The sequence below is a fragment of the Lampris incognitus genome, chromosome 1, assembly GCF_029633865.1.
Source record: "Lampris incognitus isolate fLamInc1 chromosome 1, fLamInc1.hap2, whole genome shotgun sequence".
Classification (NCBI taxonomy): domain Eukaryota; kingdom Metazoa; phylum Chordata; class Actinopteri; order Lampriformes; family Lampridae; genus Lampris; species Lampris incognitus.
Window position 1 is genome coordinate 101,452,654 of NC_079211.1, and position 22,954 is coordinate 101,475,607.

The following is a 22,954-nucleotide window of genomic DNA, read 5'->3' on the forward strand; positions in this document are numbered from 1 at the left end:
CACAGGTTTGCTCCTCTAACAGCTCTAACAGGGGGATGTATACTTAAGGTATACTTAATGTGTGAATGAAATTTAGCTGGTTATTCTACGCAAAATAAAACATTTGTGAGATAGAAAGGTGCTGCATTTCTCTATCCTCTACATTGTACAGGTTTTTTTTGGCCAAATCTAATTTTTTTTGCACGCTACCTTCCAGTGCAGGGTCATGTGCACTAGTTGCCCATGTCAGATGGTTGGCTGTATCACTTGTTTGGACCATCTTTATTCTTTTTTATCTGATTCCCTACCACTTTTCATTTCTGTGCTAACAATTAAGTGGTAAACCAACAACATGAAGCCACAGTAGGTTATAGGTATAAGTTTGCAGAAACGTTTTCAAGTGTTGTTTCATTTGCAATAAATTTGTGTCAGCAGAAAGTATACTGACCATTTAACTGGAGAGTGGGTTAAAACTACCCCTGATAACCCCAGTGCTGAAGTTTATTTAAAGATCTCCATGTGGTTGTCTGCAGAATCTCTGTCATCTTTCCTGGAAACTTCCTCTGTTAGGTTTGATTGAAAAAATATTCTCAAGCTGTAATATCACATCTGTACAGGCCATGAGCTCCTGAGCACCTGCCACACACCTTTGCTTTGAGACTTGCAAATAAACTCAGGGTCTCCAATTTTATGCCTCTTATTCAAAGCCCAACAAAGAAATCCCCCAGGTTGTTGAGCCCTGAAGACCCTAATCCCCTTTCTCTCATTCTACCCAACAAACTTTTAGACACAAGTAGAGAAGGAGTGAGTCCAAGTCAGTTTGATTTACACCGTCTTCCTCTTGGAAAGGCAGCTTTATTGATGCCTGAATGTGTCTCTATCACAGCAGGGCCCATTTCAATCCTTCAAAGAGGATTTGGCGCAGTTCTCTGAAGGCTCTCAGCTGCTTAGATTAACATCTCTACAAACCAACACTTTGTGTCTGTTCCTCATTTTGATATTCACATCTTTGTTATATTGTCACTCTCAAATATGTGCGTCAGCAATTTTGAGCTGTTATCTTTTTTCTTATTGATGTGCAGGGACCAACAGGCCCACCAGGAACAATAGGACCACTGGGCGAGATGGGGCTTAAGGTGAGTTTTAGCACACAACTCGCATGCCACTAATGTCACACATTATTGTGAGATTCGACTCTACCCTAGCTTTGAATGTTGAAGCATTTTTTTTTTTCTGACAGGGGCCACCAGGAAAGGTTGGCGAACAGGGACTACCTGGCGAACAAGGAGAGAAGGTGAGGTCTCTGAGGGACTTTAAAAGACTGTCACTAAATTTCATTTATGCCTTAAACAATAGGCTTCGCTGAGCAGGCCTGAGTGTGTTCTGTTGTCTGCCATTGTGTGTTGTTACTGTGTGCTGTTGTATGTACTGTTGTTTCTGATGTGTACAGTGCTGTGGAAAGGAATTTCCCCTTAAGGACAATTAAGTCCAAGTCTAGGTTTGTTTGTATATGATGCACCACGAGGAGCTCATCGGGGACTTTGCCATAATGTTTCTGTGCCTTGACAGGGTGCCGTTGGTCAGGCTGGAAACACCGGGGAGCAGGGTTTGATGGGCCAGAGGGTGAGTATGCCATAATTCACTTCTGCACACATCTACTGAGGCTTGGTGTGGGCTTTTGCAAAAATATATCCAAAATGGCTTCAGATGTTTGAACTAGTTCCGTTGTAGTGGCTTTATCTTGACAAACACTCGAAAAGCCTCAAAAGAGGACCTGCAATTTACAAGATAAAATGTACCAAGCATTCTGTTTCTCAAGCATTCAAAATGCATTCAGCCACTATTTTGCAAAGGTTTGGCCTGCTCTTCTGGGATAATCGTCCGGCTTTTTGCTTCATCTGCCTTATTTTGTGGCACTTTAAAACAGTTTACCCCCAACACGATGATCTTCTCTTTATCAGGGTGAGCCAGGCATTGATGGGGAGGCTGGGCTGAGTGGACCCGACGGAGCCAAGGTGTGTAAAATGATCATGAGATTATACACGTTACATGCACACATCACTGGGTTCAGCGTGAGCATAAATATAAGATATTCAAGTGCCCTACAATTCTGACTGTAGAGTGCTGAATTAGCTGACACACAAAAATGACTTGACCAAACTTTGACGTTAGCATGCGTACTGAATTAAAGATGGCACTCAATGTCATATAAAGTAACCTTGACCACCAGTCAGTATAAATTCATTGTCGATCAAGTCTGCTCTGAAGCTGTATGTGCTTGGACCCAGTGAACTCTATAGTTTAGTGGAACTGCCGCTAGACATTGTCAAGACAAAGTCGATTGCTTATGAGATGCTGGCCTTTGCACAGTTGGAAAGGCATTCTCTTGATGCTTAGTGAAAACAGACAGCGGTCCTATTTTAAGAGCTCTACTGTCTGGCAAGCCTTATGAAAGAAAAAAAAAACAATTCAGAGAAGCACAAAAAGTTACTCAGAGCCAAGCTGCTGAGAAGTATGGCAGGCAGATCCACAAACAACTTTTAGCCAAGAGGTGTCTTACAAGAGCACTTACTGTTGCATGAGGTGGACCGGTTAGGTTCAGACCTGAGCATCTGTGCAGGTTAGCTTCTGTTAGGGAAGTAGACCGCTGGAGGTTTCCTGGCTGTAAATCTGCTATGGCTACGAATGAAAAACTACAACAAGAGCAATTTTTTTGTAGCCACTGTTGAGTCTTACTGCAGGAGGACAATTGTTTCTATTTCATTTTGGTCAGCTGACGAAGGGCACAGTATATGGGGGTTGTTCTCTAATGCATAGCAATAAAAGTAATGATGTCACCTGCACATTTCTAAGCACCTATTTGGGGTAGATTTAAAATTTTAAGACCAATGGTGCTCTAAGGATAAGTGAGAAGAAATAACAATTTTTTTTGATTTCATTGGCAAACTAAAAATTATTTTTTCATTAAATATAGTAGTCACAAAGTTAATAAATGGGGGCGTCCGGGTGGCGTAGCGGTCTATTCCGTTGCCTACCAACATGGGGATCACTGGGTCGAATCCCCGTGTTACCTCAGGCATGGTCGGGCGTCCCTACAGGCACAATTGGCCATGTCTGCAGGTGGGAAGCCAGATGTGGGTATGTGTCCTAGTCGCTGCACTAGCGCATCCTCTGGTCGGTCAGGGCACCTGTTTGGGGGGGGGAGGAGGAACTGGGGGGAATAGCGTGATCCTCCCACACGCTACATCCCCCTGGTGAAACTCCTCACTGTCAGGTGAAAAGAAGCAGCTGGCAACTCCACATGTATCGGAGGAGGTATGTCGTAGTTTGCAGCCCTCCCCGGATTGGCAGAGGGGGTGGAGCAATGACCGGGACAGCTCGGAAGAGTGGGGTTAATAAAAAAAAAAAAAGTTAATAACTCAATGAGTTTCTGCAAGTTTTACAAAATTTTACATTTTACAAAAATGACAAATCAGAAACACTTTATTACTTCTTTTTAGTAGATTGAATACAATAACTTGATAATTTGAAATGACTAGTAAGGGATATTGAAGAAGTCAGGTCCTCGACTGCTGGAGTTACGTGTGACCACATTGGCCTTGGGTTGGATCACATCTGTATCCATCTCAAAAAAAGTAGACTCATTGAATCCTGTCCTATGAATTGAAAAAGGTGCTGTTACTTGCAGGTAAGTTGTATTATTGCGTAGGTTTCACCGTGCTTGTTTCTGTCAGGGTGAAAAAGGAGAACCTGGTCCAGAGGGCGCTAAAGGAGACAGGGGCGCAATCGGACTGAAAGGAAAGGAAGGACCCCCTGGGTCCCCTGGGCTGTTGGGTGTGAGGGTAAGTGGGCTAGCAGACAGCTTCCATCTATCAATCCGCCTGCTGTTCAGTTTTGCCTTAAAAACACAGCGCTCTCTGTCTGCTTACACAGCCTGCCCCTTTCTCTTTCATTAGGGTCAGGAGGGTAAACCTGGCAAAATTGGCGAAAGAGGAAAACCAGGAGAAAAGGTTTGTCAGTCCACTCACCGCTGAAATATGCCTTTTACTCTCAGATGTGTGTCCAGCTGCTTTCTCACTCGCTTGGAGAGTTTAATGGCTGTCTGCCATATTGGTAAACAAACAATTAGCTCAGTGACCTCCAAAGGCATGACATTGGAACTGCTCTTCAGACAGCCATCTGAATAGTCAAACGACCCCATGCAGCTGGTCAGTGACTGGGCAGATTTGTGACCTTGCTCTCATTGAATACTTGTTCCATGATGGCCTCTCTCTAGGGCAGCAAGGGTCACCAAGGTCACCTGGGGGAAACTGGGCCAATCGGAGAACTGGGAGAACCAGGATTTGTCGGGCCAAAGGGGGCAAGAGGAACCACTGGGCCAGTGGTAAGACCTCTGAAGAAGGAGAGAATTAAATTGGTTCTTGGTTATATCAGGCTAAATATATATTTAAAGACATGCTTTCACAGGGTGCTCCGGGAAGGATGGGCCAACAAGGGGATCCAGGCTTAGCAGGATACGAGGTAAGAGTTACTTCATTAAGAGAAAGCAAGATGTAATCAAAAATACAAATCTGGGATGCTCAAATGGCGCAGCCTGCATACAATGCTCCAGGGTGAGGAGCCAGTAGCTGCAACATGCGCTACCATTGCAACTAGGGATTCCTAGTGGGGCGCTGTGTACAGCTCTGACTGGATTTGGGGGGAAATGGTGTGAACTTCTGCACATGCTGCGTTCCCCTGGAGAAACCTTAGTGAAATGAAGCAGTTGTTGGACATACAGAAGTCTGCGCCCTCCCAAACCGCTGTATGGGTTGTGTAAAGGTGGTGCTTTTGCAGAAGAGGGTATTGGATAGGCCACAATTGGGATGAAAAGGGATTAACCCCCCCAACCCACCCTGGAAAAAAACAAACAAAATTAAATTAAATTAAGACTTGTCTTAGTCGTTTGCATAAATATTGAAAAGTCTTCCATCAATATTTTCAACCTTCACTTAAGTGCAATTAAGGGATTGGCTTGATTTTGGTACGATGTGCCTTTTCATTGCTATTGAATAGTTGTGTGTAAAAAGGTAACATAACATTTACCTTTTTACCAATTTAGGTTAAGAAGCATTCCTTCTTTATTCTTCAAGTGAAATAGAAGTGTGAGAATATTCTACCTCATGTTTTTCAGATTTTGATATTTATTTGGCAGAATTTATATATATAAAATAATCTGATGAAAAACTGGAATTATTGCTCAACATGTAGTTTTCTTTCACCAGGGATAACATGCTACAAACGCTATGACTTGTGACTGCTAGTAAGGCACTGTTGCGTTGCACTCTTCCACAAACTTTTTTTTTTTTTACCCTTTTTGTTCTCATAGGGTCACACAGGACCACAAGGCCCGTTAGGTCCCCCTGGTCCAAAAGGTGAAAAGGTACTTTTCCAACTTTCATTTGCTATGACTCTGCATCTTAATTATATTGTTTTTGTTTTTGGTACTGTTTTAGACTGCTCTGCTGCTACACAATACAGTGTCCCTATAGCAGCGGTCCCCAACCACAGGGCCACAGACCGGCATCGGGCCACAAAGAATTTGCTACCGGGCTGCAAGGAAACAATATGATTTGGCAAAAATAAAAAAATAAAAAGATACATAAAACAAAACCTGAATAATAAACATATAACAGTATAGGCTATTTGTGTGGTAATTACATTGAACTTGGCACTGTCTGTCTGTGCTGCACCTCTCCTCACCATTCCCCATCACGCCCACAGCAGGCCGAGGATACTGATGTTGAACTTGAGTAATGCAGTGAACCTTAAGGTCATCAGTTGGTCACCACCCACTTACCTACTCGATGCATGTGTTGCAACTAGCTAGCTACAATGAGTTAAAAACAAATGTCGCTTCAGAGTTTCTTTGGAAGAGGTACTGGAGATAAAAGTTCTAATGATGATGATAATGATGATGATCCTCGAGCTTGCAAATGACAGCGGGCTGAAAAATATGTTTCTCTGCCAGCAGTCTGGATCAAAGTCAAGGCAGAACATCCTGAGATAGCCACGAAAGCACTGAAAACGCTGCTTGCATTTCCACCATCATATCTCTATGAAGCGGGGTTTTCTGCAATGAATTCAACGAAAACTAAATTTCAAAATAGACTGGGGATAAGGAACATCCTTTGAGTGTTGCTGTCTCCCATCAGCCCTCGACTGGACCATCTAGTTGCAAGGAAACAAGACCCCTGCTCCTGCCGGCGAGTCTGCAAGGCTATTGTCAATATTAAACCGGTCTGCTGTTCAAAAAAGGTTGGGGACCCCAGCCCTACAGGGATCAATAGAATCCACCTGACCCAATCTTCATCCTTACTGGTTTTGTCCATAGTATCGTCTATATGTAATGGTCTGTAAAGGGCTGGGAATGATATCATTACTGAATGTAAAATCATCACTTTGCAGTGCAAAGTGGACACTTACACTGGACTAACAGAGAGGGCCCTTTTAAAATTAGGTTTAATGCCCATATGAGTAGATTCAGGGATGAGCATGCAAGAAATGCAATGGCCTTAAGCCGCCACATTTGGTCACTTGTAAACAAGAATATTAATTACTCTATTTCATGGAAAATCCTCGTGAAAAACAATGCATATTCAACCAACAGCAAAAGATGTAACCTATGCTTGGCAGAGAAATATTTGCAAATCTGATATGTCTACCTTGAACAGTAGAAATTAATTGGGCACCAGCTGTAGAAACAGAAAAAAATATCTCCATTATAATTACAAGTAAAACAATATCTTTATTACCCCCCCTCCATTAGTTGATACACACGTGACACTTATTAGATGTTATATTTTAATATTTTAAATGTATGCCCTTCTAACTGTGCCCCAACACAACTCAACTATATGATATACGTAAATTACCCCTACTACTACTTTCGACTGCTCCCGTTAGGGGTCGCCACAGCGGATCATCCGTTTCCATTTCTTCCTGTCTTCTGCGTCTTCCTCTGTCACACCAGCCACCTGCATGTCTTCCCTCACCACATCCATAAACCTCCTCTTTGGCCTTCCTCTTCTCCTCTTCCCTGGCAGCTCCATATTCAGCATCCTTCTCCCAATATACTCAGCATCTCTCCTCTCCTAGTGCCGGTCCCAAGCCCGGACAAATGGGGAGGGTTGCGTCAGGAAGGGCATCCGGCGTAAAATCTTTGCCAAATGAAATATGCGGATCATAAATAAGACTTACATATACGTAAATTACCCCATTTGATGTTATCTTGTTATATTTAAAATGTATGCTATTTCAACAGTGCCCTGGCCCTTTAAATCCTTGCTTTTTCAAAACAAGCTCCAACCTCTTACCCCATTGGTTGTAATGTTTTATATCCCACCATTGGTTCCTGTGCAACGTAACTACCTACCCCACTGGTTGTAATAGTTCAAATGTTTTCTCCTCTCATTGGTTGCTGTCCACCGAAATTAGGGGCATGACATGGGGCAACGTAATATTTATTGACCATGTGTTTTTCTTTGTTGTTTAATCACATTGGCAGCTGATGAGTGCATGACACATGAAACAAGCTTGTACTGAAATGCATTAGCTTTTTTTCCTACATCTCTATTAATATTCCGCTCTTCATTTGTTGAGCACTTTCATCTATACCACTGATGGTTTCCAGAAAAAACACACTATGTATATATATATATATATATATATATATATATATATATATAAAATCCATTAAGTCAAGTAAATTCTTTATGAGACAGTACAAGCCTGTTTCATGCCATAAACAATCATCAGCTATCAGTTATATATATATATATATAATCCAGATATATAATTTTATATATTCTTTGATTCTTTGTTAAAGAGATATATAATCTCTTTTAACAAATTTATATATATCAGTTCGGGATATCAGTTACTTTTTTTGCTAAATCGCAGCTGGGTATTTGTGGAAATTCTCTGTTTGCCGATATCCTTAATCCGATACCCGATATCGGTCTGATAATGAGATCAACACTGCGCCACTGCCATAAGCATTGCAACAATGGCTGCCAAGGAGAGTTAAGAAAATGGGAGCCAGAGCTCACTGGACCCACTGAAAAGCACGTCGACAGTAAATTGGGGTTCGGAGAGCCAGTTCGCTCTGGCATTGAACAGCTCTGTTTGAAAAATCGCTCCATTTGCAATAGAATTACATCTGAAGCGCCATTGCCACAATATTTCTTGTGTACATCTCAGTGACAGTTAAGCTCAGTGATCCTTGGCCACCTATCATTATTCCCCTTGCCTGCTGGGCTGTTTGCTGTTTATTACATTCTGCACATGCGCAGCACATGAGCATTTAATAAGTACATACATCCCCAGCCGTTGTTTATGGGAACTTATAAAGTCAGTGGAACAAACTTTTGGCCCTGTTATTTGGATTGTCATTAGTGAAACCACATTTGATGACTTGCCATTCAGATTAAGACTGGAGACCGCTTTTTTTTTTCTTTGCAGAGCAGTGCTCTTTCAAACAAACCACCCATTGATTATATATAGACTATGGCTTGGAGAAGTCTAATGGTAACAGGTTTTCTTCTTCTACTTATACATTTGTATATTGTTTTTTTGCATAGGGTGAACAGGGGGATGACAGCAAGCTGGAAGGCCCTCCAGGTCCCCAAGGTGACAGAGTGAGTTCCCTATGTGCTCCTGGTTTGAATGAGTTGTATGGTTGCAGGAAGTTAGACATTTTTTATTTAATTGTGCCTGGTTCCCATATCACACCAGGGTCCTTTTGGAGACCGAGGAGAGAGAGGAGCAGCAGGCGACCCAGGATACATTGTGAGTGATATGATATATTACATTATTTAAATACTGTGTTTATGATCAGCCACATAACCAGTCAAGATGAAGTGATGGCCTGATCTACACATAACAATGTGAAAAACTATTGTTTTTAGGGCCAAACGGGTGTTGATGGAGAGAGAGGTGAAGCTGGTGCCCCAGGACTTCCTGTAAGTACTGAATGCATCAAATTTATGCCTCAAGCATTAAGACAACATCTAAACCCCAGGACAAAAATCAAGGCAAATACAATCAAGTTATCTGATATTGCATTTGGTCGCGTGTGTGTGTTCGCAGTTAATCTCGCATACTACATAGTGTGCACAGTTAAGACTGCATGATCAAGAACCTCTCGTGGTTGTGGTGATTCAAAACTTTTGAAAAATTTTTGTTCTTGCTATCGCCACTTCCTCTCCTCATTCACTCTCTAGCTCGCTCGACCAAAGTGGCTCTGTGTTGCCGCCCAATCTGAGTCAGCCATAGATGTGAGTCACGCATGTGCGAGCGTAAATGGTTTACCCAGATCAGATTCAGATCAGACAGCGACAGGATCAAAAGTTATTAAAATAATTTTGATAATCCAAAAAACATGAAAGTGATAACGTTATAAACTTCCTCTAGGTTGCAGTCGTGGGCAGCACGGTGGCCCAGTGGTTAGCACTGTTGCCTCACAGCAAGAAGGTCTGGGTTCGAACCCCAGGCCGTCCCAGATCCTTTCTGTGTGGAGCTTGCATGTTCTCCCCGTGTCTGCATGGTTTTCCTTAAAGTGTGCCAGTTTCCTTCCACCATCAAAAAGACATGCATGTTAGGGTTAATACTCCTGTCTGTGCCCCTGAGCAAGGCAATCGAAAGAAGAACTGGAGTTGGTCCCCGGGTGCTGCAGCTGCCCACTGCTCCTATACAATAGGATGGGTTACATGCAGAGAACACATTCATTGTAATAATACAATGAAAAAAATATGGTGGCTTTCTTCTTCTTTCCTTTTGAAACAGGAAGTGTTGTATATTCTTGTTGCTGCCTGATCTAAGTCAACTGTAGATGTGAGTCATGCATGCGTGAGCGTAAGCGGTTTACCCAACTTTATTATATTATGAAAATAACGACAGGGTAGGGTTAGACCAAAATGGTCACATAGCAAACCTTTTCTTTTTGGAAAGTGAAAGCTCATATTAGACTTGGTCACATCTGTGTGAGGGTCCACCTAGCAGGCTGCACATCCACAGACTGACAGGCAAAACTTTTTTATTAGGTAGATTTTTTAGCTTGAGTGCTGCATATTAAAAAATTTTTTTTCCATATTTCCCGTTCAATCGACTTTGACTCTGCACAAAAGTCTTATAATGGCAGGAATGGTTTTTCTGTGTGTGTGTGTGTGTGTGTGTGTGTGTGTGTGTGTGTGTGTGTGTGTGTGTGTGTGTGTGTGTCAAGTGCTAATCTCACTGGGCCTGTCAGCCTAATAATATTTGTGCACAGTTACAACTGTATGATTAAGGAATGCTCATTGTTGCGGTGATTCAAAACCTTTTAAAAACCTGCTTTATACTGCAATTAAGTGCTAACTCCTTAGCTGGTTTTTCACCTAAGTCTGAGCACCAGAGAAGGGGAGCTACATCTGGTGGAGAGCCGCACTCTGCTGAGTGCACACTTCTAGTTGTCACATGCAACAGTTACACACAAAGCGGACAATTCCATGAAATGCCTGCCTGCAGATGCTCTCAACAGTTGAACTTTCTTCGTAAAAAACAACAATTATAAGATAAATATAAAATATAAAGAACAAAAAATACAGAAGATAACAAATTGGGGCATCCAGGTAGCGTGGCGGTCTATTCTGTTGTCTACCAACACGGGGATCGCCGGTTCGAATCCCCGTGTTACCGCCGGCTTGGTTGGGCGTCCCTACAGACACAATTGGCCGTATTTGCAGGTGGGAAGCCAGATGTGGGTATGTGTCCTGGTCGCTGTACTAGCATCTCCTCTGGTCGGTCAGGGCGCCTGTTCGGGGGGGACTGAGGGGAATAGCGTGAGCCTCCCACGTGCTACGTCCCCCTGGTGAAACTCCTCACTGTCAGGTGAAAAGAAGCGGCTGGCGACTCCACATGTACCAGAGGAGGCATGTGGTAGTCTGCAGCCCTCCCCGGATCGGCAGAGGGGTGGAGCAGCGACCAGAAGAGTGGGGTAATTGGTCAAGTACAATTGGGGAGAAAAAGGGGGGAAAATTCCAACAAAAAAAAGAAGATAACAAATCGTCCTTTCTGTACATGCTATTGGATATTGTGTTTCTGTGAATATGTATTTATGCAGTTGTAACAAGGGTATTGTATAAGAGGGCCATTTCAAAGGAGTAGCATATTGGTGACAGAAACCTAATACGATGGCAAAACAGATTAATCGATCATCGGTTCATCTTCATTACAGGGACATCCTGGACCAAAAGGACAACAAGGACTGAAAGGATCCAAAGGTGATCAAGTAAGGACAATAATTAAAGCGGCATGATTTTTTTTGTCATTGTAAAAAGTGTGTAGAATAGTCTAAATCACATTATGCGGTATTGAGCTGTGTGTGTTTTTGTTTTTGTTTTTTTGTCATAGTCCAGATACGTTGAAACTGAACTGTGTTATGAATTATTTCTGCTCCAGGGTCAGAAAGGAAAACAGGGACCAAGAGGTTCAACTGGGACCAAAGGACCACCAGTAAGTTGAATGTGTGGCTGGTTTTTCATGAACTGATCAATCAATCACTCATGCTTAATGATGAATTAATCACAAACTCTAAGCTCTCCTGTGTGGGTTTGCATGTTCTTGCTGTTTGCCTTTGGGTTTCCTCCAGACACTCTTGTTTCCACCAGCGGTTCAAAGACATGAAAGTTCAGTAACTCTAAATTGTCCATAGGAATGAATGGTGTGTGAGTGATTGTGCGTTTGGGACTTGTGATGGATCGGAGACCCTTCCATGGTGTCGCAAAAATAGTTTTATATCCTTTTGCCTAGGGTCTAGAGGGTCCTCTTGGCCCAAGAGGTGTGGTTGGCAGGGAAGGACTTGAAGGCCCGCCTGGAATGGATGGACAACCAGGTAAAGATGGCAGCAAAGGAGTCAAGGTAAGGTTACTGTCAATCACGCTCCTGCCATGGGCTGAAATGAAGTGGCTGGGACAACGGCTCACTAGTAACTTCTTCGCATCCACTCAGGGGGAACAGGGAGACGATGGAGAGTTTGGTCTTCTTGGAAAACCTGGACAAAGGGGTAAAACTGGGGTCCCTGGGCTTCCTGGAAGTCAAGGCTCCTTTGGACTCAAGGTGAGAATGAGAGTTGGTGGAAGGGTGAATCTTCCTCTGCTTCTGTCAAATTATATCATATTTACATTTCTGTCAAACACTGTTATTCATAGCCTTATCCTTTGCCTGAGTTCACATCTAGCCACATATTTGTTGACATGGTCTTTCACCAGTGTAATCTCATCCCAAACAGTGAATTTCTCAATGAGTGAATATTGCGTACCTGAGATCCACTACCTGCTGGTTTCCTATTGTTGGTTTTTACTTTTTGCTCCGAGTACAAAGTTACTTATTACTTTGTAAATACCTTTAATCCCTTGCCCACTTGATCTCCCTAAATATGTGGAAATTGTTGTATATGTCAATATATTACACAGAAAAATCAGTGTTCGAGAACTCCATGCTAATTTCAAGTCTGTGTGTGTGTGTGTGTGTGTGTGTGTGTGTGTGTGTGTGTGTGTGTGTGTGTGTGCTGCTCCAGGGTGAAAGGGGTCTCCCAGGCCAAACTGGACCTTCAGGGAAGAGAGGTTTCCCTGGTGGGATGGGGTTGCCAGGGAAACAGGGGGACCAAGGACCCAAAGGGCAACCAGTTAGTACTGAAATTGATGAAAACAGATTTCCTGTTGTTCTCAGCTGCATCATGACTGTCTCATTGTTTGCGCAGTGACTAGTATCTTATTAGTTCTCCCCTATTTTCCTCTGTGTCAGGGGGATACTGGCGAACAAGGGTTTCCAGGGGTTCTGGGCATGTTTGGGCCAAAGGTATGCACTTGTCCACTTCTCACTCTTCATTTCTCTAAGTTTCCTTGTGATTTTTAGCTACGTTTGCTCACCATGCACATGTATTGCCGACACTTTATGTAATTCCAGAAGCTCTAGTTTATGATTTTCTTTATTTTGTTTTTATGGTACAACTATCTATTTCGTTCACCTTTCTGCTGCTGCGATGATTCAGTTTCCCCATGGAGATCTTTAAAGTGGATCTAATCAAAATGTAATCCAGCACTGACAGCCTGAAGCCCAATGCTGATCATCTGTATAGTTTTCTCCCCCATGTGAATTAAGTTAAAAGTTTTAAAGCCAGACCCACAGGAATATTCTGAAAGATTAAAAAAAAATAAAAGTAATTCTTAGTCGTAAATCAGCACTTGGCTTATTATTCATTACTCCAAGAGATTTTTTGTGGAATTTGAGTCCGTGGAACAGTCTAGAAGTATATTTATTGAGAGATGCACATGATAAAGATTCTCCAAGATGTTCTCCACTGCTCCCAATGTGTGTGCTGCTTAGTAAACCTTAAGTCTACTGGTGCATTGTGGGTAATTTCCAGCTGAACAAACAGAGCTGCTTTACTAAACTTTTACTCTGTAATTTACTGCCAGTAATCTTGGACATGTTCCTACTGCCCTCAGCAATAGCAGGAAGTGAAAAGCAGATGAGTCTTGTGTCGGAGTTTGCAGCCCATCTCAGCAGTTGTGATAAAGGAACAGTTACAGCTCATTGATCACATCCAATATATCAGTGTTGCTGTCTGCACCGTGCATATGTCAGTAATGGTGTTGTGTGCACTTAAGTGCATTTTTGTGTTTATATTCATCGTAACGGATCTGGGTGCTAATATGTTTCCTACAAGTCATTTTGCAGTCAATAAACCTATATGGTAGTCTACAGTTATCAATACCTTTTCTTCAGTTTCAAGTTGCCAGTATTGGTTCTCTTCCCATGAATCGCTATTATATTTACACTTCTGAATTCACCGTTAGGAAACGGAACCATGTGACCGGTGTAGAGCAAGGAAAACTACTCTTCACATTTTAAAGCCAGCACCCACACACACTGGTGTGAACTTTGACCTTGTGTGGCCTTGTCTGCAACAGTGGAAAAAAAACATATGTTTGCATCTCTCTAGGGACCTCCGGGAGACACAGGCCCAGCAGGAATACAGGGACCCAAAGGACCTCGTGGCTTGATGGTAAGGTGAATAGGCGGACTACAGCACACAGGATCTCATCCAATGCAATGGACATTAAACTCTGTGCCACTAACTTTTCCAGTTCTTATAAACCTTTTTGTGGGAATTTAGTCAGGAATACCTTTCTTTCGGGCGTCAGGGTAGCATAGAGGTCTATTCCATTGCCTACCAACACGGGGGTCGCTGGTTCGAATCCCCATGTTGCCTCTGGCTTGGTCGGGCGTCCCTACAGACACAATTGGCCGTGTCTGCAGGTGGAAAGCCGGATGTGGGCACGTGTCCTAGTTGCTGCACTAGCGCCTCCTCTGGTCGGTCGTGGCGCCTGTTCAGGGAGGAGGGGGAACTGGGGGGGGGGGGAAATAGCGTGATCTTCCCACACACTATGTCCCCCTGACGAAACTCCTCACTGTCAGGTGAAAAGAAGCAGCTGGAGGCATGTGGTAGTCTGCAGCCCTCCCCGCATCGGCAGAGGGGGTGGAGCAGCGACCAGGTCAGCTCAGAAGAGTGGGGTAATTGACAGGATGCAACTGGGAGAAAAATTAAAAAAGGAAAAAAAGGACTCTTTCTTTCCATTTCTCTCCATTCACCAGCAGTCAACTGTTCTCCATTAAGCAATCCATCTGCACAGCTACACGAGCTTTCAGTCAGCCAAATGCTAAGTGGAGGTGGGTGGATGGGGTAAGGCGGGGGGGGGGGGATTCCATGTCCTCATTGTACAGAGTTACACCCCCCAATGAAGTTATATTTTGGGACACAGTCAACACCAAGATTTTGGTTATCCATCATTTTGGATAATTATTTTATTTCAAGTGTCACATTTTTTCTCCCTCTGACTTCACTAAACAGGCGCAGTTATGAAATTAATCCCATGTCACTAATGTCTCTCATTTGTCCTCCAGGGTATGGATGGGGCTCTGGGCCCTATTGGCATCATTGGCCCCAGTGGTCACCCCGTATGTATCTCACCTCCCATTTCAGCTCTCATACATCATGTCAACGCAACCTCTTTATATTTGACAGTGATGGAGTCATTCTCTGTCTCTCTCTCTCTCTCTCTCTCACACTCTCAGGGACCCCAAGGTGACAAAGGGAATCGGGGCGAGATGGTGCGTGGCACTGCTTTTGATGAATCCTTTTTTCCTGTTTGTAGTGTGAGCACAGAATAGAGTACTTAGTATGGCGGCAAGCACACTGCCAAGCCTCTCTCGCCCACAGCGCTTTTCATTTCCTATTGTGCTCCAGTATTTGTAGTTACACACGGGATGACACTAAGCTGCAGCAGAATTCATATCAGGCTGATAAATGTCTGCTGCAGACATGTCTATTGGACTCTGGCACAATTCACAAGTCCATTACTATTGCATGACAGTTTGCCGTTATGGATTTATTGTTTTACAATATAGCTATCTCATATGGCTTGCAAAGTGGTGTGCAAGGAAGCAAGTCAATACCTACAGTTCATCTAAACATGGATAAAAAAATCAGTGCCAGTTAAATGAAGATATACATGGTGCGCTGATGTTCTGGTTTCCTTTCATATTACGGCAAAAAATACAGTCACACGTGTTCTATTATTTTGGGATATGATGGCTCCCCACTGAGCGCTGCTTTCCTCTGCTCTCGTCTCCAACAGGGGGTGCGAGGACCAAGGGTGAGAAATTATTCATCTCTCTCTGAACATCCCGCCCAGGATGAAGGAACCGGTCAATCCTCTTAAAGAATAAGTTGAACATAGTTTTGAAGTTTAACGTAGAAGTGTCTTTTTTTTTCAGGGACCCCCTGGTCCTCGTGGACCACCAGGACCCCCAGTAAGTTCATGATTTTGTGAATTTTACAAATACCTGTCACAGGAAGGGAAAATCCATGCTACTTGTTTTTTTGGTTTTTGTTTTTCGGTGTCAAAAGCTGCATTAAGGCTAAAATACCGCTGTCTTCCTCTCTTTGGTTTGCAGGGGCTCCCGAGTACTCCCCTCGCATTTGTAAGTACGACTGCCTTTTTCATTAGCGGGACAGATAAATACAAAAAGGAAAATGAAGAACAGTCTCGGTTAACGCACTGCTTTGTTGTCTCCTGTGGTAGAAACAGGATCCTCTTGATGCTGCTTTTGAAGTCATCATTGATTCCCATGCCAAACTTAGATCAGAGGTGAGCGTTTGGGGAAAATAAAGTACTCCCTTTTTAGGGAAGACAAAACTGAAGGAAATACTGTTTCTGACGTTGACTCTTTGGCAGTATTGCTGATGTGGAGCACTTTGAAGCACTCCAAAGAAATTAGCATTGCTATTTTACAATGCACATTGCCATGGCAACAAAACAAATCACTACGAGGTCACCGCAGGAACAAAAGAATAGACTTGGAAGTTGACAAAGACCATAAGGTACAAAACGATGTGAGTCAGAGGTTTAAGGATAACAAAAATGAAATGGTAAACGTTTATGCAAATTTAAAAAGTTAAAACTAGTTTAATTAAGTTAAAATGTCACTAACATCTTGGGGCTTCCGGGTGGTGTGGCAGTCTATTCCGTTGCCTACCGCGGGTGGGAAACCGGATGTGGGTATGTGTCCTGGTCACTGCACTAGCACCTCCTCTGGTCATTCGGGGCACCTGTTCAGGGGAGGGGGGAACTGGGGGGAATAGCGTGATCCTCCGACACGCTACGTCCCCCTGGTGAAACTCCTCACTGTCAGGTGAAAGGAAGTGGCTGGTGACTCCACATGTATCAGAGGAGGCATGTGGTAGTCTGCATCCCTCCACGGATCAGCAGAGGTGGCGGAGCAGAGACCGGGATGGCTCGGAAGAGTGGGGTATTTGGCCGGATACAATTGGGGGGAAGAAAAGGTGGGGGGTTAATTAAAATCTTTGTTGCAGTCATGCTCAACATCATATAGTGTTAAACATCTTGTACAACATAAATTTACCAGAGTTTGATGAGCAAGGGTTAAAAAGTACTAAAATTTAAATCAAAATTTGAATGATTAAAAAAAACAACTTTTTGAAACATTTACAAAACTACCGTCTTCATGTGATGTTGAGTGCCTTGTTTAATGTCTGCATTCTCAGAATTACCAGAGTATGGACCTGCCCATGTTGGACCAGAGCACAGTGATCTTTAAGACCCTGCAGCAGCTCAACACGCTCATCCAGAGTCTGAAGAACCCGCTGGGAACCCGCGATAACCCCGCCCGGATCTGTCGGGATCTCCAGGAGTGCGAACAGAGGATGCATGATGGTGAGGGGCCTGAATGAGAATAACCTTCAAACATACCCTACACAACTCCCTTTTCTTTTGCGTGTTTGTCCTTGTTGACCAGGAATCTCCCCCCACCCCTCTTTGAAAAGGTACTTACTGGATTGACCCAAACCTCGGTTGCTCAGCTGACACTATTGAGGTGATCTGCAACTTCACTGGCGGAGGGCAGACCTGTCTTAAACCCATCACTGTGTCCAAGGTGAGGCTCATCAGACTGCATCCAGATACAGACTGTCTCGATCTAGGTGAGACAGATGGCTGGCATTACAGTACACCTCTAACGCGTCTCAAATGGCCACTTGGTCAGATCTCGGCTCCCTGCTCAGTATGCAAATAACTATACATCACTTCTGGTCTATGTGATATACCAGGGCTTGTGCACAAACTTAAAACAATACATACAGTCACAGTCTGACATCAATCTCCAATACCACATTTTTGTTGCCGCTGCTAGTGTCGTTCTGAGCCAAGAGTGGATTTTCACTGCCGTCCTGTCCCACTCCCACAAGATTACTCCCATCTGCGACACGTTAAGGAAATTCTCCCGTCTTGTCCTGGCCCAGCTGAACTTACAAAATGATTCCCGTCCCATTCCCCCATTTATCATTATTATTATTAATATTATTTTATTTATTATTGTTATTATTGTTTTTATTATTACTTCTTTCTTTCTTTTTTAGGCGGGTAGACTGGGCTTATTATGCAATGCATTTTGATTTGAGATTCTGGCCATCCTTCCTCTTGTTTGTCCAACTTAATTTCCATGCAAATTATATTGCTGTCTGGGCAATTTTCCCCCCTCACTGTAACTTGCACACAACTGGCAGTGGATGAAACCAAAGCAAACAAGAAAGGAGGGAGTTGGAAGCCACAGAGAATGGCCAGAACATTCAGACTCAGGAAAACATAAGAAAATATGAATTCACTTTTTTTAATCTTTCCAATCATTACCACTCCTGTCTTTTTTTTTTTTTTTTTGATCCTTTGCCATTCATGGGACTGATGGTGAAACTGACTCCCGTCCCTTGGGAATCCGGTGGTCACATGGCCAGTTAAATCTGCTTACACAGGCGAAGAGGCGGTCTTTCAATGTGAACAGAGACACATTTGTGTCCAGACTACACTACATATGTGGACACGTGCCCCAGTCCACCTCAGAAAATCTGTCACGAGTGATTTAATCTCAAGACGTCTTGAGGATGCATTGCATGCTTCCAGGCCGGTATTTAGAGCTGTTCATTAGGGATCAGACCACCCAGGACACATTTTAATGTCACATTTAGTCTTTTACTTAGCTAGGCAATACAATGTAATTTTTTTAATTTCCCCTCCTTTTTCTCTGGCGCCCCCACCGACCAGAGGAGGCGCTAGTGCAGCGACCAGGACACATACCCACATCCGGCTTCCCACCCGCAGACACAAGCCAATTGTGTCTGTAGGGACGCCGACCGAGCCGGAGGTAACACGGGGATTCGAACAGGCGATCCCCGTGCTGCTAGGCAACGGAATAGACTGCCTCGCTACCCGGATGCCCTGTAAAATTTTAAACATATCTGGCATCATTTTAATATTTTGCACCCGGGATTTCTTGTGTAATTGTCACAAACCAGCACAAAGGCCGTGAAAACATCTTCCCTTAATCAGTTTCTTACTGTAAGCTACGGGGTCGTACGTGGACATACTGCTGATTGCAAAATGAAGAACAGATTCAGCTTTCCCAAACAAGAGGTTTCTGCATAATACATGTTTTCTGCCCTGCTCTCGCTGGTTTGAGTTGGGCAAGACAGTGTTGTAATTCATCTCATATACAATGAATCAGTCAGAATTGGAAATGCTGCACCAGCTACATCTTTACCACACTCCTGTGAGACGGTTACCAATGCTTACATATTTGATATGCGGAGAGAGTCGGTCTATAAATGTGCAAACACTACAGAACACAAGAAACACTGCCAACAAAATGTTATTCAGAATTAAATATGAAATTCTATGAAGTTCCCTTTGTACAGAGGGAAAAATAAAGTATTGTATTCAGGAAGAGAAAAGCAGACATGCAGGTCAGAGTTTATAGTTGTAACCAAGCATTTTGGGTTCTGAACACACTTAATTCTGCACACACAACTACCAAGAGAGATGCACACATGCGATCTCCCCCTAAAGCAAATGAAAACAAAAACAAAACAAAACATTGCTCCGTACCAAAAAAAATTTGCTCCATACGCCAACTGAACACAACACAAGCTGAGGAAGTTATTCTAAGGGAAAATCAACCAATCAATCAATCAACAAATGTTTATTGAATATTGTAGTGAATTCGGGGGGCGGTCCGGGAACCGCCACAGCCGGGACGCGAACCCGTGTTTCCCACTCCGCAAGCGACAACGTTAACCAGTTGACTAAAGAGTCTGACCCGTTAGTAAAGGACCAACGTGTCTACTTATCCATGCACGTTACAATATGTTAAACATATAAGCAATAAAAACAAACAAAATAATAAGCAACATACAAGCGGTAAATAAGCAACTGAAATAATACTGATCATGTTCAAAAGGGGTAAGTTGAGAAATGTTCTAGTCCTATCCCCTTATTACAATGTTACGATTTGATTTAGCAGACGCTTTTATCCAAAGCGACGTACATCTGACAATGAATGCAACACAAGCAAGGATCTAGTCAGGAGACAACAATAGCAAGGAATGCCAACAACAACAACAAAAGGCTCAAGTCTGATACGGGAGCATACAAGTGTTTTTTGTTTTGTTTGTATTTTTTATCAATACCATCAGGTGTGGAGGTGTTCATTAAAGAGCTAGGTCTTTGACGTCTTCTTATTCCTCACCATCCTTATGCTATGCATGACACCTTGATAATAGTGTAGCGAATTAGAGGGGCAGCCCAAGAACCACCACAGTCGGGACGCTAACCCGTGTTTCCCACTCCGCAAGCGACAACGTTAACCAGTCGACTAAAGGGTCCGACCCGTTAGTATAGGACCAACGTGTCTACTTATCCATGCACTTTACAATAGATAACAGTCTATAATAGAAAATGGTAACAGGATCGCAGAATAGATATAATAATAATAATAATAATAATAATAATAATAGAAAGTGGTGACAGGCATGGGCGCAAGTCCATGAATACTGGGATGGCATCCAGAGCTTTACCTGCGCCCCCTGTCCATAGGGTTAGTGGTTGTGTCAGGAAGGGCATCCGAAGTAAAATTTTGCACTAACGTTACCAATACCCCACCACCACCACAAACCTCTGATTAGCCTTCCGCAAGCATTTCAAAGACCAGCCGACAGGCCTGAAAAACAACAGCCAGCTAAATAACAGGCTCCAATACGTATAGCCCAGAGAAACGTGCATTAAATCAACGGATTTTCTCATTTAGCAGCATCATCATAAGAACAGGTAGGCCTGAAGATATGAACAATATGCAGCAACAGCCAGACCAAACTACTACAAGAAACAATCCGAAAAGCCAGATGAGAAAATAACAATGAAATAGTATTCCTACCTATTCGAAGTTCATTCTGTGTCTCCCCGTTGCATCAAACTCTTGCAGAACGGCCTCCGCATCAGTTCCAACATCATGATGGACGTTCATCCACGCAGGTCCACTCAGTCGCTTGTCAGTCATCGTATTCCTGAGATACGTCTTCAAGCGACGTAAAAAGCTGAAGGAGAGCTCAGCACTGACAGTGGATATACAGGCATCGTTATGAGAAGGTTTGGGTAGAAGTCTGCAGTTAATCCCGAAACCTGGCAGATGTCACTAATGGCAGATGTATGCCTATTGCGCTGCCTCCATAGTTCAAGCTCCACATCTGCCGTGTCAACATTGGGCATCAAAACAGCATACACCTCCTTTATCTCCTGCCATAAACTGTCTGTCAACAGTGGCAATTTGTCAGGTAGAAGGTACTGGGCTTTAAGACGTGGCAGTGCAAGGCATACTCTGTCCCTCACCTCTGTGGTCAGGTGGTCGATGAACGGCAAGAAAATGTTTCTCCTCCAGCAGTCTTCTGGGCTTGCGGCAGGTGTATTTGACCTTTGGGTTTGGGTTTTGGCGATGCAAGTCAATGATGGAGTGACTTCAACACTCACAGCCAGAGAGCATGCTTTGTCCCACATTTCACTGTATGTAGATTATGTCGTTTGCTCTAAAGCACCGTCACAAGATCCCTAGCCACCTGAGCGGCTATCGGGAATTCACAGTTCGGGTTCTGTAAGCCACTGCTCAGTTGCGTTAGATGGTGAAGCAGCTCCTGACTGAGTAATAATTAAGCACGCGATGAATTCAAATGACTCCAAGCTTGAGTGAGCGAGGATGCTGCGGAACTTTATTTGGCGTCTCCGTCTGTTTTCAGTTTTCAGCTCAGCCAAGGTCGTTAATACGTCAACGTAGTTTTTCAATAACAGTAGACAGACACATATCATGCCGAGAACAGCGTGTATCAGACAACTTTTGGAGGCGTTTCTTGTTGCTACTGTTGCTCAATAAGCACTGTAAGCGCTTTGGGGAGGCTGTAATGAAGCTCACTATTTCTTGAACAGTGTTCAGGGTGTTGCGAACGACAGGGATCTTAGTTGAATGCACAACTGCTAGGCAAACTGCAGCAGAGTACCGTGCTCTGGTGCACGCTTGAACGCCTTGTACCTGTCCACTGACATTCCCAGCACCATCACACCCCCTGTCCAACTAAATGAGAGGCTCTAAATCCAGTTCTGTCAATCTGTTCAACAAAAGTTGGGTTAAGGCAGGGGTGTCAAACTCCAGGCCTCGAGGGCCGCAGTGTCTGCAGGTATTTGTTGCAACCATGCACCACACCACCTGATTTAACTAATTAGCTCACCTCCTGGATCAAGGAGGGAAAGTAACTAGTTTAATCGGGTGGTGTAGTGCATGGTTGCAACAAATACCTGCAGACACTGCGGCCCTCGAGGCCTGGAGTTTGACACCCCTGAGTTAAGGTCTCGCCTGTAATGTCAGCTGTAGAAAAACAAATCCCCAAAAAATCCTCTCGCCCTGAGTAGCTGCCACAACAGTCCACGTACCAAACTACAAGGGCCACTTGCTCAACGTTACTAATATCAGCCGTCTCATCAGCCAATGGGGAAAACCACTTGCCATCCCTGCATTTGCGGAGGATTTTGTCTTGGATCTGTTTTCCACATATCTCGATCAGCTGGTTCTGAATTCGATGACTGCAGTATTTTTGCGTTAGCTGGTGCATTTTCAACACACTGTAGCGAATTCGGGGGGCAACCACAGGAACTGCCGCGGCCGGGACGCGAACCCGTATCGCCCGCACCGCGGGAGACATCGCTAACCGCTAGACTAAAAGGATCAGATTCGCCAGCCAGCGGCCAACGTGTCTTCTAATCCATGCACGTTACACTACCCCCCCTTCGGGAAGCGCGTCCCCGCGCTTAAGCATATCAGCTCCTTCACGCCTCAGGGCGCATGCGCTTCCGATCGCTCCATCCCACTTCTAACACCAATGTAGCGAATTCGGGGGACAACGCAACCACAGGAACTGCCACGGCCGGGAAGCGAACCCGTATCGCCCGCACCGCAGGAGACATCGCTAACCGCTCGACTAAAGGGTCAGACCCGCCACCTAGCGGCC

General features: G+C 43.9%; 1 protein-coding gene across 3 annotated transcripts in view; it reads left to right on the top strand.

Annotated features, from left to right (window-relative positions):
- col27a1b (collagen, type XXVII, alpha 1b) overlaps positions 1 to 22,954 on the top strand; it is a 98,916-nt gene that overhangs the window by 72,834 nt on the left and 3,128 nt on the right. For 2 of the 3 annotated variants that reach the window (XM_056275701.1, XM_056275718.1), the window contains 27 exons: positions 1,062 to 1,115; positions 1,220 to 1,273; positions 1,549 to 1,602; positions 1,941 to 1,994; positions 3,714 to 3,821; positions 3,936 to 3,989; positions 4,256 to 4,363; positions 4,447 to 4,500; positions 5,348 to 5,401; positions 8,601 to 8,657; positions 8,755 to 8,808; positions 8,928 to 8,981; positions 11,231 to 11,284; positions 11,407 to 11,508; positions 11,806 to 11,913; positions 12,004 to 12,111; positions 12,572 to 12,679; positions 12,799 to 12,852; positions 14,000 to 14,062; positions 14,962 to 15,015; positions 15,133 to 15,168; positions 15,696 to 15,713; positions 15,835 to 15,870; positions 16,015 to 16,041; positions 16,143 to 16,208; positions 17,126 to 17,294; positions 17,405 to 17,514. In XM_056275701.1, coding sequence (XP_056131676.1) covers positions 1,062 to 1,115; positions 1,220 to 1,273; positions 1,549 to 1,602; positions 1,941 to 1,994; positions 3,714 to 3,821; positions 3,936 to 3,989; positions 4,256 to 4,363; positions 4,447 to 4,500; positions 5,348 to 5,401; positions 8,601 to 8,657; positions 8,755 to 8,808; positions 8,928 to 8,981; positions 11,231 to 11,284; positions 11,407 to 11,508; positions 11,806 to 11,913; positions 12,004 to 12,111; positions 12,572 to 12,679; positions 12,799 to 12,852; positions 14,000 to 14,062; positions 14,962 to 15,015; positions 15,133 to 15,168; positions 15,696 to 15,713; positions 15,835 to 15,870; positions 16,015 to 16,041; positions 16,143 to 16,208; positions 17,126 to 17,294; positions 17,405 to 17,514 — 1,872 coding nt within the window. The remainder of the gene's footprint in view (positions 1 to 1,061; positions 1,116 to 1,219; positions 1,274 to 1,548; positions 1,603 to 1,940; positions 1,995 to 3,713; positions 3,822 to 3,935; positions 3,990 to 4,255; positions 4,364 to 4,446; positions 4,501 to 5,347; positions 5,402 to 8,600; positions 8,658 to 8,754; positions 8,809 to 8,927; positions 8,982 to 11,230; positions 11,285 to 11,406; positions 11,509 to 11,805; positions 11,914 to 12,003; positions 12,112 to 12,571; positions 12,680 to 12,798; positions 12,853 to 13,999; positions 14,063 to 14,961; positions 15,016 to 15,132; positions 15,169 to 15,695; positions 15,714 to 15,834; positions 15,871 to 16,014; positions 16,042 to 16,142; positions 16,209 to 17,125; positions 17,295 to 17,404; positions 17,515 to 22,954) is intronic. The other variant, XM_056275711.1, reaches the window with a different exon arrangement.